The sequence below is a fragment of the Hyla sarda genome, chromosome 2, assembly GCF_029499605.1.
Source record: "Hyla sarda isolate aHylSar1 chromosome 2, aHylSar1.hap1, whole genome shotgun sequence".
Lineage (NCBI taxonomy): Eukaryota > Metazoa > Chordata > Amphibia > Anura > Hylidae > Hyla > Hyla sarda.
This window is the reverse complement of record NC_079190.1, coordinates 261,824,947-261,840,967: the sequence shown is the minus strand read 5'-3', so window position 1 is coordinate 261,840,967 and position 16,021 is coordinate 261,824,947. Positions and strand designations below refer to the sequence as shown.

The window sequence follows — 16,021 nt, the reverse complement described above, 5'->3', positions numbered from 1 at the left end:
TGCAACAATTGCAACAGCTGGAGGCACTGAGGTAGGAAACGGACAATGTTTCCCAACTAGTGTGCCTCCAGTTGTTGCAAAACTACAACTCCCAGCATGCCCAGGCATGCTGGAAGTTGTAGTTCGGCAATATCTGAAGGATCAGATGTTGCCGAACTACAACTTCCAGCATGCTTGGGCAGTCTGGTATGCTGGGAGTTGTAGTTTTGCAACATCTGGAGGTCTACAGTTTGGAGACCACTGTATAATGGTCTCCAATCTGTGCTCTTCCAGATGTTACAGAACTACAACTCCCAGCATACCTGGACAGACTGAGCATGCTGAGATTTGCAGTTTTGCAACATCTGGAAGAGCACAGATTGGAGACCATTATACAGTGGTCTCCAAACTGTGGACCTCCAGATGTTGCAAAACTGCAACTCCCATCATGCACAGAAAGCCAAAGGCTGTATGCTTGGAGTTGCAGTTTTGAAACTCTCAGAGGCAGCGGTGAGATAGCTTTACGGCGATCTCACTGCTGCCAATGAAGATGCCGCACTGCTCCCGGAAACTCACCTCCGGGACGCACCACCGCCGGGACCGCTCGGGACACCGCATGGCCGGGTAAGTGACGCCGGGGGACGGGTAAGTGACACTTAGAGCGGTGTGTGTCCCGATCCCCGTGATCAGGACTCACACACCGCGCTGCTAAGTATTCTCATAGCGAAACACTGCTATCAGCTAGTCAGATTTGACTAGTCAGGAATGAAACCCCCCGTGGTCGCATGGTAAGATGGCTGGCTATCAGTGATAGCCACCATCTTACCGGGCGCTGCGGGATGCCGCGAGTAGCGGCAAAAATGTTCATGACGTACCTGTATGTCATGGGTCGGGAACACCTTCCCACTCATGACGTACAGGTATGTCATAGGTCGGGAAGGGGTTAAGATGAGTTCCTTAAACGCATTGAATCTTATTAGCTACAGAGGAAATACCATGGCTCAGAGGAGCAAACCAATAAACAAGAACTATTTTAAGTCAAGGTAAAGACCATTTAAGTGGTGATCTGTAGGAGATAATACTCAAGACTTCGGGGGAGATTTATCAATATGTCTGTGTGCAGCCACTTCACAACCTTTTTTTCGCTGTGTTTTTGACTTCTGTGCACCAAATTTATCAAAACGGCACACAGACTGAAATTTTGCACAAATTAAAAATCTCCCTTAGAACTTGCTGGAGGAAGTCATTTTTCTAAGGAAAGGAAGAGGTGGAATGAATTTGCATTTCTTTTAACATATGCATATTATTTTTGCACCTTTTAAAAAAACAAAAAAAAAAAAAAAAGAACTGGACTGTGTACCACGGTTTTAGGTACGGTGAGAAAACCGCATATGAGGCCAAAATGAGCCGACCGGAGTCAGCATTTCACTCCGGTCGGCTCATTGAAATGCCTTACATAAAGGCCGGATACAGCTGGGATACAGGAGCGCCCGGTTTTTGCTCCCCCCAGCTGTATACGGTCCCGTATTGCTTAAAACATGATGTGAACCAGCCTTACATTATCTCACATAAGGGCGTACACCCCACACATTTTTGTAAATATTTATTCAGTGTTGTCGCGTGAAAAGATAATAAAATAACACTCTGCTACAATATAGTAGGGAGTGAACAGCCTCTACAGGACGATCATTGTATGCTGAGACCATTTTATGTTTAGACCATAACTCTATGGAAACCTGGTAATTGGTTCTGAAGCCCCAAAATGTCATCCAAAAATAGGAAAAAGTGAGGATTAAAGAAAAATAGGTTGATAACTAATACAGATAAAGCAAATCCTTGCATATAAAAGATCTGCTGGGAGTTGTAAATCACTGTCTGTAGAGAACAGGAGCTTCTTCAGGGTCCCAAAAAAATGTAAAATTAAGCCACCCCTACCTTGAGCAGTTATCCCTGGCACAGGTAAAGAGTAGTACATAACATGTAGTAACTCACTGTACTGTAGGGGTGCTCCCAGACAGCCAGTGCATGGACTTTAGGAACACAGGGGTTTTACCAGTGAAATGCCCATTCTGATTGGTCGATTCTTCCAGTCATTGACAAGTTTCACAGATCTGGACTGTTTTTAGCATTGACTGTTGAGTCTGGTTTCAAGTAACAATGGTCCAGAAAAGACCATTGTATGTAGAAAATATTGTATGTTGAGGCCATTGTAAGTTGAGGAATCACTGTATAACAGTATTTAAAAAAGCACAACTGTCATCAAATCAGGGCCATATAACCTACACACAGCCTCTGTACTGTGCAGATTGTGTATTAGGCAGTGTTTTTACCTTCTGTCTGCCGTCCCTTATTACCCCCAAAAAAAACGTTTCGATGGAAGCCGCACACAGTCGGATAGGCGTGGCCGGAGTTCACAATGCCCCACCGCCGCCACGCCTATCCCCTGCATGTCCCCACTGGGACTGCTGTGTGATTGACACAAGTCCCAGCACATCCGCCCCTTCGCTTATCCCCCCCGGCATGTGTCGTCATGGCAAGCACCATACAGTGGTTTCACAGGACTGGTTCCACTGAGAACAGGCCATGCCATGGTCAACCAAAGAAGCTGAGTGCATATGCTTTGCTTCATATCCAGAGGTTGTCTTTGGGAAATAGACGTACGACTGCTGCCAGCATTGTTGCAGCAGTTGAAAGGGGTCTGTTGCTTAGACCGTTTGTTGATCACTGCATGAAATTGGTCTGCATGGCTGTGGTCCCAGAAGGAAGCCTAAAAGGTGACACTCAAAACCTGCAGACAGTTTGCTGAAGCCCAGCAGACTAAGGATATGGATTGCTGGAACAATGTCCTGTGGTCCGATGAGGACAATATAAACTTCTTAGGTTTAGATGGTGTCAAACATGTGTGGAGGCAACCAGTAAGGAGAACAAAGACAAGAGTTTCTTGTCTACAGTCAAGCACTGCAATGGGAGTTTCATGGTCTGGGGCTGCATAAGGGCTGCTGCCACTGGGGAGCTACAGTTCATTGAGGGAACCATGAATGCCAACATGTACTGTGACATACTGAAACAGTACGATCCCCTTCTTTTGGATATTGAGCTACAGGGCAGTATTCCAGCATAATACCGGCCCCACACACACCTCCGCAATGACCACTGCCTTGCCTAAGATGCTGAGGGTAAAGGTGATGGACTGCCCAAGCGTGTCCCCAGACCTAAACTCTATTTAGCATTTGTGGGGCAACCTCAAACAGAAGGTAGGGGAGTGTAAGGTCTTTGACATCCACCAGCTCTGGGATGTTGTCATGGAGGAGTGGAAGGGGACTCCAGTGGCAACCTGTGAACCTCTGATTAACTCCCTGCCCAAGAGGCTTAAGGCAGTGTGTCACTCAAAATACTGACTTTGGGCCCAATCTGGACATTTCCACTTAGGAGTCTACTCCCTTTTTTTTGCCAAGTTTAGAAAGTAATGGCTGTGCGCTGAGTTATTTTGACACAACATTACACACTATTAAACAGGCTGTACACTAACTACTTTACATTGTAGCAGAGGGTTGTCACATGAAAAGATAAAAGGGGGAGATTTATCAAAACCTGTAAAGAGGAAGAATAGTGCAGTTGTCCATAGCAATCAGATCGCTATTTTCATTTTTCACAGGCCTCTTTAAAATAAAGAAGCCATCTAATTGGTTGCTAGAGCCACTCTATATTACGGTATGGTACTGTCCTTTACCTGTGCCAGGATGAGTTGCTCCTGTGGAGACCTGATGAAGTCCACTCCATTTTTTTCTGGGACACTCTGGGAGATTATCAAAAACCTGTGTAAATGTAAAGCGGAGCAGTTGCCCAAAGCAACCAATTAGATCTTTCATTAAAAAAAAAAAAAAAAAAAAAAAAGGAATCTGATTGGTTGCTATGGGCATCTGGTCAGCCTTTTCTCTGCACAGGTTTTAATAACTCCCCATTTGTGTGTACTGTACAGGACCCCAAAAAAGCTCCTGTCGTCTTCGTATACAGTGATTTACAGCTTTCAGCAGCTCTTTCTGACTTATATGCTAGAACGTTATTTATCCATTTAAGTTATCAGCTTTTTCTTTTAACTTCACTGTTTTCTGTTTTTTTGGGATTGACAGTTTGGGGGCTTCAGAATGAATTACTGTCACATTGGTGTTCACTTACAATATAAACTGGTTATAGGACAAACGATGAAACTTTGGGGACCACTGTATTTGTAAACTCATTTGTTACGTATTCTTGGTAAATAAAGTGCATCCTGTATGTAACAAAACAAGTGCTGCTCTTATCTGCTTCAGTGCTTGTGAATTAACCATATACAGAGTTCGATGCACTGCCATTACTTACCTCACTAATGTGTCTGGCTTACTAAGCTGGTTGTTTGGAATACAGTTTTCTGTTGGATCTTTGTGCATGCTTGGACTTTTACTAGTGCATTTCTTCTTGTCATTTTTGCTGGATGTTGCAGAAGGGATAGTCCCATTCGATGAGCTGTGGCTCCGAGGAGATGAATTTGCAGTCCCTGTGGTGTTCTTGTAGTTCTTAGAGGAACTAGTGCACATGTCCTCCTTTAAGAGGTTCTCTGTACTCCCCAAGTCATTATTTAGTCGTTTACTGTTGATATGATTCTCCATATATTCAATCTCTTGAACTTTAGAGTCTGTGGGCTGAAGGATATTGTTGTTTATCCCTAAATTGTGTCTTTTCACATCCTTGTCTTTGCCCTTTTCTTTATATTCCAGCTCTGGTAACGTGCTGGAAATTTTTTTATTCGATGAGAGTCCATTGTGCTGTAACAGTATTGAAGAATCCATTTCAGATAAACCCTTGGCGGCTGTAGTATAAAAAAGAAAAGTTATAACTTTGATCTATTCTGATCGTGTATATCACCACCATGAAGCACCATACCCATGTGTAGAGCAGAGCAAATGGCTCAGACAAAACCAACATTACTCAGGGCACTTTTACAGGTAAAGGTCGACAAACCACACATTACTGCAGCAAGTTATACCAAGTACCTACCTTCTTCTGCTTCCCTTTCTTGCCTCTGTAACATTTGCTGTTCTGGGGGTAGTGCCTGCTGTAGGAGCTGCATATAAAACTCATTCTCCTTCTGTACTTCTTTCTGTTTTCTTAACCGCATTTTATAACTGACATAGCTTTTAAACCCAAAGCCTAAAGTGACTACAGGATATCCAATACTGTGCAAAGGCAAAAACAAAAAACACAAGACTGAGATACATATATAAACTGAACAAACACAGCAGTTCTAAGATAGAAACATAGAAAACATACTAGATGGACAGTGTGGTCTTTTTCTGCCATCAGTTTCTTACAGATAAAAGAAAAGAAAAAGAAGAAAACCAAACAAAACAGAACACTAGCCTAATACAAATACACACTTCACAATAACTGCTGTACAGGAGCTTTAGCTGCTTTGTTCCCCCAGCAAGAGCAATACTTAAGTCCCCAGTTTGTGTGTGGTTTTGCAGTTCACTTCCACAGAAGTCAATGGAGCCAAGTTGTTATACTACACACAACTTAAAGGGGTACTCCGCTGCTCAGCGTTTGGAACAAACTGATCCGAACGCTGGAGCCGGGAGCCAGTGACATCATAGCCCCACCCCCTCTTGACATCACGCCCTGCCCCCTCAACGTAAGTCTATAAGAGGGGGCATGACAGCTGTCACACCCCCTCCAATAGACTTGCATTGAGGGGGTGGGGCGTGACATCATGAGGGGGCAGCGCTATGACGTCAAAAGCTCCCGACGCCGGCTCCAGCGTTTGGAACAGTTTGTTCCAAACGCTGAGCAGCAGAGTACCCCTTTAAGGACAGGTGTGGTGCCGTCCCATGTTATCTTGATAGTTATATAAACACCCTTTACTGGTGCACAAGAAACTAATTTTATAGCCAATACATATTTATTAAAAAGCATTTATTTGTAAATTAAGCTGGTACTTACAGTAGGTATTCTTAGAGATCTTCTAAGGATGTATTCACATATACAGTATTCTGCACATATTTGATGTGAGAGAATTAGAAGACGTAGATTTCAGCAGCTTAAAAAGCGACAGCATCAAATAGGCAAAGGATACTGTATGTGTGAATACACCTTTAGAGAGTAATGAGCATATAGAATGGAGATCTCTATACAACATACCAGGAAAAACAAAAAACAAAATGGATAGAACTATATAAAATTTACCAGTGTGCAGCAAATGGACGACATAGATCTACATGAAAATTCTTCAGATCTTTAAACCTAATTGCTGCTTCGATATACACAAAGAGTATCCACAGCGAGACTGTAGGTAGACAGACGCCTCTTTCTGCAGAAAAGGAAGACATATGCTATTAATAACATTTTTATAATATAATAAACAAAAAATCCTATGCTGTTGAACAGTAAAATGGGAAAAATACATAAATAAAAGGCATGCTTACCTCCGTCCGGTCCCCCCGCTCTTCTGTCTTCTTCCTGCTACTGAAATAAGCACTTCAAGCAATCACTGGCCTACACTGGACCTCAATGCAGCCAGTGATTGGCTGAGCCGACAGGAAGACGACAGAAGATCGGAGGACCTAATAGAGGCGATCAGAAACTGCAGGGGACCAAGGCTTTCTATGCATTTTTTTCATATTTTACCTCTTCCCCAGTAGGATATGTTTTTTTTCCCCCTGAAAACTTACTGCACTGCCTTTTCTCAAAATGTGACTGACATTTGTAAGGTAAAAAAATAAAAATAAAATATCAGACCACCAATAATTCTCAAAATAAAGGAGGCCTCTGACAGAGACACTGAAAAGCCTTTAATGTTGCCTGGGTTTCAAGTAACACTGAAGAGGGTGGATGCTTTACACAGCATTACTACTTTGTATATTTTTGCTAGCTTTAATATAGAGTGATACTTTCTGTGCGCCTCTATCACTTGACACTATCTATATATGCAATTCAAACTTTCAGAAACAAAGAAAAAAAAAAAATTTTACTGAATCTTTCAAGACAAAAACAAACCAAACAATTCAAGGTCATTTATTTTCTGGTCTGCCACTAATGTAAAACAGGTTCTCTCTAAATTCAGCTCCAATTCTCATCTAAAAGCCACATATCATTTGTAAGTTACATTTGGACAAGAGAAATGTATGACAATGTCAGATTTTTTATTTTCTTGTTAAAGTTCTAAATGTTTTCTTTGTAGGTAGACTGGCTAATTCGATTTACAATACAGCCTAAAATATTATATAATCAGCTTACTTAGAGGGATTCTGCGGCATGAGATGCAGTTAGCATATTATAGGGCAATACACTGAATAGACTGATGTTTTCTGGGAAACTATTTAGTAGATCTTGCAATTTATTCGTTTTAACTCCTGCTTATTCTGGATTTAGGAGTCCAGTCAGAATCCTTACTAGTGATTAAAGGGGAACTCTGGTACATAGGGGATAAGTGTCTGATAGCAGGGGGTCCGATCCCTGCAATCTCCTGCCCGGCACCCCGACTCTTCTCATACACGGAGCAGACTCTGTTCCATGCAAGAATTACTGTTGACCACCGCACAAAAAAAGGCGGCAACCCCCTCTATGTAGCTGTAGGGAAAGCCAAAGATACATGAGCACTGTATCGCCTCCTCTACCATAGCGATACATGGAGGAGGCGTGTCAGCCACCGCTTTATGCCATGGTCAACAGTGATCCGTGTGCAGAGTGGAGGTCACTCAGTGCATGAAGAAAGCTGCAAGGAGATTGTGGGGGCCCCGCCAGCAGTCGGACTACTGCGATCAGACACTTATCCCCTATCCGGTGGATAGGGAATAAAACTTATGTACCAGAGTTCCCCTTTAAGGGCATTTTCTGTAGAAGTGCCACCAACATAAAAGTCCTGGAAAACCCCTTAAACCTGCAACGGACAAGAATTGCTAGTTATTACATCTATCATGCTAACTCTTATATGTACACACCAAAACACTTTATAAAGCATATATGTGGTCATCACTGGTTAACACTGACAGTAAATATTACTTTAAAAAGCACCCAAGGAAAACCAGTTTCCTATTAAAATATGGACACCGGTTGTAAGGTAAAAAGAATTTAAAAAAAAAAAAGGTTTTTATAAGAAACTTTTGCCTAGACAATCCCATTTAGGCAAACTACAATATTCAAACTGCAGTTATGTCAAGTTTTATTCCTTATGTGGAATCAGAAAGATTGCTTTAGTTCACTTTGGAGATGGTAAATAAGAAATTGATATGACAGATAGCATTCCTGTAGACATTCAAATCACAAGTCCTATTTCCATGTACACAAATAGGTTTGTTACATTATCCACTGCAAGAACTTTACATAGCAACATTCAAATTATTTCTGTGAATCAGAGAGAAGAAAAAGGTAGTTTTTTTATGAGTGATAAAAAAGGGACATTAGAGGAAGTGTATCACATCTCAACCTTTTATAAAACGGGTAGTGACAAGCCTTTGAATATTTGTTTAGCGTACACAGTATGTTAGGAGAGTTCTGGATATGTTGTATATCTCCTAGTGCTATAAAAGAGGTTTTCACCTTTTCTTACAGTAGAGTATGATCGCACAACAAGGAATTCCCTCTACAAAGTAGGTTTATTATATCATCATTAGGTGACATTTTAGAAGCGTTTAGGCAGCTGGAAAAGTCCTTTTTACTAGATGCAAACAAACCATCTTCTCTGTGTTGCAGTGACGGTAATTTAACAATTAACACTTCTCCTCTTTCCACAGGATGGGGGGGGTGGGGGGAAATAGATAGTGTATTTTATATACACTATCATAGGGGGCCCAACCTCTGATGACAGGGACCCTTACTCATATCAGAAGGGAGAGAGTGTCATACAATTGCATTGCTGGTCCATTCTGTAGTACAGGATTCTGATATCGCCACCAGCTGTCAAAGAATGAACGAAGATGCAGTCCTGCATGCGCGCCACCACTCCATACTCAGGAACTTAGGTTCCTGTTCTACAGACCATGGTCAGAGTTATCCCCATCCACAGGACAGAAGCTAACTTCTAATAGTGAGACCAAATGGACCAAATTAGCTTTTGTGGGCAGACTGTCAGCACATGAGTTATCTGTAAAAAAGATGATCTGACATGTTTCCGTTTTATTTTTGTTGCTCTGTGGTGAAGACCTTGTCAATATCGGGAATCAAGAGCAGGTCAAGATCAACCACAAATCTGTCACTGGAATATATGGTCTTGTCATTTACAGCTAATGTAAAGTTTGTTCAGAAAACATTTGTATAAAACCAGTAGTATACGATCAGATTAAGGCTCTGCGTGGACAGCTGCATCATCATGTTACATGGCAGAAGAATCATCTTAACAGGTAGAGAGGGAGGACATTATAGCTAGAGTGGTAAGAACAAATATGTGCTTCAGTGTAGGAGAAAGGTAGTGGTATAAAGAAGTAAAGCACCACTCTGTAGCAGCATTATCTATTAAAGTATATTCAGCGGGTACAGTCATACAGGGGCGCCTCCAAGGGACAGGTCCATTTCACATGACAAGCACGGTTCGTCTAGCCAACGCTCGACAAAGCGTGCTTGTCACCTATAATGGTGCCCTGCACAACTGTACCCGCTGAATTAACTTGAATAAATAATGCTGCTACAGAGTGGTGAGTTTGCTTTACTTCTTTATACTGCTGCATATGAACTTATCTATACATAGATCTGCACCACTAGCTGAGCAAGCAGCCTTGTGGACAGTTCACATTGCTGAAAGTTGTCAAGTGAGTCGACTGCTTAGTTCTCACACAGGTAGGAGAAAGGCATCTCACACAGCAGGGTGTGCAGTACAGGCAACAGTTTGTTATGGTATGGGTCTAGACACAAGGGTACGCAAAAAAGGCATACTACAGTTTTGCTACAATTTTTTTTTTGCATGGTCTATACAATTCTACTGGTAGCTGGACCAAGGAAGAAGCTTTCATTTATAAAAGAAATTACACATTTATGCCACTATAAACAAAACCAAGCTTACCTGTGTGCCACACATACTGTACCCAAACATAGGTACTAGCTGCAAAGAATAGCCATTGCACTGGTATAAATAGGAGACATATTATATCTGACGTGAATGCTACACACACAAAAAATACTGAGAAGGCCTGAAAGAGAAAAAAAAAAAAAAAAAAAGAAGAATAAGTTAAATGTCTAAAATATAAACTAGTTTAGAACATTTAGTAACAGTATTAACATAAGTACACACACACAAAAAAAAAAAAACATTAAGATAACAGCCCAACAGTTATTTACCACCTCGATTTCCATGGTGATCCCCCTATTCAGGATCCCTTCGGCACCCTGGTTATCTTTTTCGAGTGGACATCTGAACCAAGGAATCAGTGTGAGAGCGGACATACATTTCGTCTGCTTGATGGACTTTCTCAAGGGACAAAACCATAATAGGGTTCTGTCCCAACATATGTTAAGTGTTGCAGCATATGGTATACGGCATGTTAATTGTATAGGGAGCGGTGTACCTTCAGTCAGCATTATAGGCTGCTTATTAGTGAATGCTTAGGCCCAGTTTTCCTCCCTATAGGCATATTATACAAGCAAGACCCATATATTGCTGCTCACTTTATTTTCTATCCCTTACTGTCTGGTGACAGAAAATCATTAGTGTACCTGTCCCATCTTTCTGGATTTATAAGTCTAAACACCGATCTTATTTTTTACACTACTATAACAACATTTTCATATGTATGTATTTTTTTTTTAGTAGATTGATTAATAAAAGTATATATTTTATTTTTATCAGTAGCAATTGTTCTAGTCCTCCGTTTTGTACAAAGCTATAATGTATTACCACTAGCTAGACCCTCAGCACCTTATACTCGTAGAAATATCCTGGTACTTATGCCTCATTTTTATTTGGTGCTGTATTTTCTTGTATCTAAATTATTTTTTTTTTTATGCATTTGGAACCCATAATGAAAACACACACACACACACTTAGATAGCCCTTTTAAGAGAAATCCTTTAAAACTGACGTCAATGCAACACTTTGAAGGTAGGTAAATGTTCTGTTCACACTAGCATCATGGCTGTACAAGAGTCATGACAGCTGTAGCAGGTCACTCTTTAAATGGATACCAACAAACCCTGCCAGGAAAAGCTGGCACATAAAAGGGGTTAGTCAGGTTTGAGGAATTTTATGCCGCTAAAAAATACTGGAAACCCTTATGAAACAGCGAACCACATGAGTCTGCTACCACATTACATTACTCCTATAAAAACTGGTAAAGTTGATGCCATGGTAACAAAAACAGAAATAAGTAATAAATACGCACTACATGGTCAGTAGAAATGATGTGGTTTGTCTTGTATTATCCACACCCACTACTAATAGGTGTATACAGGTGTGCTAATACGTTGTGCCAGCCAGAGGAGGGCAACACTACACCTGCATGGCAATATCACAGAGCCACTGGCCACCAGATGCCAACAGTTTCCTCTACATGTGGCAGCTGCAATGTTCGAATGTACCCCAAGGACAAGCGTAATACAGTTATTGAAGGTGCCTTTAGACAAACGCTAACATACGTACCAAGCCTTGGTATCTGAAGGAATCATACACACTTCTGATGAACAGCCAGAATGGCCACAGGTATTCAAATCGAAACTCCAGCACAAAGTCCGCCAGCAACACAAGGGCCCAGACCACAAGGAACTTCAGATACAGGAAGGTACTGCAAGGACAAGAAACAGATCAATTACCATTTGATGAATAGAAAATAAGGGCCAATGTGTACCAGCTGCAAAATTTAAGGTGCATGCAAGGTACAGCGCGTACCATAAATAAAAAAGGCATCAATGCTTTAGAAAAGCAGCAACTGTAAACCAACATTGCTGTAAGGAGTGAATTTTTTTTTAACCATTACTACACAGAATAAAATCCACAGAAAATATAGTACATGTGAACATACCCCAACAGTTATATCAGACGTAAACCTGTAGACAGTTTGCTTCAAAAACTCTGGCTTATGTACAGATCAGTACGGCCGACTAGGGCTGGGCGGTATGAGCAAAAACGTGTATCAAAGTATTTTTTTTTTTAAGTGATGGCGGTTCCACGGTATTTGATGGTATCCCCCCCCATGTGACCTGGGCGCTGTCCCCACATCACGTCACCCGTGTGTGCTCCTCTGCTCATCCTCCTATGAGTAGCGGGCCGCCGGAGCTAGAAATCTGTACTACAAATAACGTTGCTCTGCTACCGTCTTCACTGTCCTGCGCTGTGGCCCTCTTGCGGTTTCCTTGGGACGGGAAAGTCACAGAGCCGACAGCCTACCATCGGCCGGGGCGGGACATCAATGTGGCCGGTGATAGGCTGAGTGCGCTGTCATGTATGCTCCTTACATGACAGTGGGCTCAGCCCATCAGCGGCCGAGGCGGGACATCGCTGCGGCCAGTGATAGGCTGACGGCTCTGTGATGTTCCCATCCCCAGGACCGCAGCGGAGGGACCATGCGGAAGGTCCATGAGGAGGGACCACGTCGGAAGGAAAGTTAAAGTTTGTTTTGTTTATTTTTGCAGCGTTACTTTTAGTACAGATTTCTAGTGCCAGCGGCACGCAACTCGTATGAGGATGAGCAGAGGAGCACACGCGGGTGACATGATGTGGGAACAGATGTGGGGACAGCGCAGCTGATAATTCATATGGGGGGGGAAAGAATAGCGCTCGCGGGTCAAATATGATTAGTTCCCCGATGTAGGGACAGCACGCTGCAGCGGATAATTCACTCATTCGAGGGGCCCAACCGGTATTGCGGTATGGGCAAAATTCATATTGTGAGCAAAAAATAAATAAAAAATTCGGTATGAACCGGTATACCGCCCAGCCCTACGGCTGACTAATACAGGACAAATGTTAACACTAACAAAAAAGGGAATTGTCACCTCTCTAGGGGACAGATAAGGTAGTAACATAAAAGGCAATGCTGAAATCATACGTGTCTGTCCTGGAGGTTTTAAGAACTTACAAACTTTAGATTCCACTTAACTTATAAAAGATTGCCAATTCATACTTCATTCTTAATTTTAAATCAAGCCAGATGATTTATATGGGTTAAAACAGTAGACACAGATCAACTTGAAGGGTAGTGTTACACACAACGTATACATAGCGTATTTCATGCAACACAAAATCCGCTGCATATTCTTCTGTTAGCTACCTAGCGGCAGCCCTGTGTGTTCAATGCAGTTTGGAGTTGGGGTCATACACCAACGTAACAGACCGGCAGCCCCACCTGCAAACCTCACTGAGCACACAGGGCTGCCACCAGGTAGCCCTGTGTGTCCGATAGAGATGAGCGAACCTACAGTAAATTCAATTTGTCACGAACTTCTCGGCTCGGCGGTTGCTTGCTTATCCTGCATAAATTAGTTCAGCTTTCCGGTGCTCCGGTGGGCTGGAAAAGGTGGATACAGTCCTAGAAAAGAGTCTCCTAGGACTGTATCCACCTTTTCCAGACCACGGGAGCACCTGAAAGCTGAACTAATTTATGCAGGAAAAGTCATCAACTGCCGAGCCGAGAAGTTTGTGACGAATCAAATTTACTGTAAGTTCGCTCATCTCTAGTGTCAGCTAACAAGAGAATATGCAGTGGATTTCCCACTGTGCAGTGAATTTTGCACAGTAAAAAATGCCACGCATACATCATGTGTAACCCTACCTGAACAGTGCTTCCCAAGCGCAGTCCTCAAGTACCCACAACAGGTCATATTTTCAGGATTTCCTTAGTCTTTCGCAGGTGATGTAATTGTGGTGATACCTGATGCACTGACCCCAACTATATACCCTGTAAAAGGCTAAGAAAATCTTGAAGACATGCTCTGTTGGGGTACTTGAGGATCACTCATGGGAAACACCATCTCAAGAGGTACTTCAGGTAGCTGAACTGAGGGGATAAATAGCTTATCACGCAGGGACTGATCACTGGGTAAGTAGCCAGGGGGCCCATTCAGCAGATCTCCTGTATGAGACCCTGGCTACTAACCAGTCCTCTGTACACTTTAGCTCTACCTTTCTGGATGAGAATCAGTGACGGCCTGCTCAGCCATTCAACTACCACATCGAGGTCCCACCTCAGTAGGTGACTGGCTGAGCAAACCATAACTTGCTCCTGTACTGGAAGGTGGGGGCTGGAGCAAGTGGAGGATGAGTACATGAGATTGAGGGGAGTCCAAACGGATGTCTGATAAGTTCCCTGTAGTACCCCTTTAAGTTTGCTGAAGTAAAATGAGTCACATATACTAAAATAACACGCCTATTCATTGTCCAAGCCAGAGCCATAGAATAGGTATAGATTTGTGCCACAACTTGCACTAATTTTACGGCTTTAAGTTGAAAGAAGGATTCCCTACTAGGACATTTATGGCATGACCACTGGGTGTGCCACAATTGTTCCCTAGATGCAGGTCCTGTCAAGCAGTTTTACACATTCGGAGTTGTGCAAACAATGTAACAGCATAGCTACACTGTTACCATAAATGACAAACAGCATTGCTGGTTATTGCATAACATGAGGATATTGCCCCTTTAATAAAATCAGAAACCACAACCTATTCCGCTAAACCTCACTCTTTTCAAAAGTAAAGATCCATGGAAAGTATTCTACAATGAGGGATGCCAACACGACATGAATGTTGCCAGCCATGGTGCCTGCATATGACAACGATCAGTCTCTATTCAGTTGTATTGCACATGTCTATTTTCCAGTAGTTATATCTCACTTCTCATGTAGCCTACCTCTTACTTATACACCCTTATAGACAGATCTCTCTGCTCACTGGAAGGTAGAATCACCCTACTTTGAATAGAATATGATGAAGAAACACGAGAAGAGTAAGTGATACATTAACCACATACTTTGGGTATTTACTTTTCCTCTGTGTCCTGGAACAGAAGATTTGATTTTTCCAAATCATTATAACATTAGAAAGGCAAATATAAAGGGGGACAGGAGGTTCATATAAGTGCGATGGAATGAAAATCTGATGTATATCACCATAAAATATCATCTCCTTCAGAATGGTCTCATAATCTGAGAATTTCCAAGGCTGAGCATATAACTATATCATAGGAGCCCTAAAGTAAATTGTAATAGAAAAAAAATAAATAAATAAATCAAACAACACACAAACACAAACAGGGGTTCTTCTATTTCCAGTTTGATAGCTTCCACAGGGGCCAAATGCCATCACAGACTACAAATCCAATTTCACCCGTGTACTTGGCATGCAAGATCATGTCAGTAGGGGGATAGGAATAAGCCTCTATCAGATACCTTGCCAGTGGATTATTCCCTGTAGCATGGCCACCATACACAAGACTGGGTTCAGCCAAATGTTTAAGGCCAGGAGAAGTACAGCATATTTGTGGATAAAATAAATAAATAAAATTGCACAGCAGAATACAGTCATGGCACAGCAGATGAGATCTAATGTCACCCATACTTGGTGGAAGTGATCTGCAAAATGTGAATCAGTACGGCAGAAAAAAATGTAAATAAAAAATTAAGAGATCCTCCCAAAAGATTTCCATGTGGAAGCGAAAATGAGAATTTTTTTATCTGAATCTGCAGAAAAACAAAAACAAAACCACACGGGGAGATTTAGCATGTGTGCAGAGAAAACGTTGGGCAATCTGATTGGTTGCTATGGGCAACTGGTCAACTTTTTTCTGCACTGGTTTTGATAAATCTCCTCCATAAACCTTTACTAATCCACCGATGATTCCATGGTGAAGCGTCCCTGTTGTCTCACTGATCTCTACCCATCATTGCTGAAAGCTATTAAATAGAACCCATGGAGGAACCAGAGAGATAGAGAAGCAACAGCGATTGATAGTGCATTTCATTTTTGGGTCTTTATTTCTAGCAAGGTACCAGGTAGAGATGAGCGAACTTACAGTAAATTCGATTTGTCACGAACTTCTCGGCTCGGCAGTTAATGACTTATCCTGCATAAATGAGTTCAGCTTTCAGGT

At 42.1% G+C, this 16,021-nt stretch overlaps 1 protein-coding gene across 6 annotated transcripts in view; it reads right to left on the bottom strand.

Annotated features, from left to right (window-relative positions):
- MACO1 (macoilin 1) overlaps positions 1-16,021 on the bottom strand; it is a 71,707-nt gene that overhangs the window by 28,281 nt on the left and 27,405 nt on the right. For all 6 annotated transcript variants that reach the window (XM_056557073.1, XM_056557076.1, XM_056557077.1 and 3 more), the window contains 5 exons: positions 11,579-11,720; positions 10,007-10,133; positions 6,199-6,322; positions 5,014-5,192; positions 4,339-4,825 (listed from right to left, as the gene is read on the bottom strand). In XM_056557073.1, the coding sequence (XP_056413048.1) occupies positions 4,339-4,825; positions 5,014-5,192; positions 6,199-6,322; positions 10,007-10,133; positions 11,579-11,720 (1,059 nt within the window). The remainder of the gene's footprint in view (positions 1-4,338; positions 4,826-5,013; positions 5,193-6,198; positions 6,323-10,006; positions 10,134-11,578; positions 11,721-16,021) is intronic.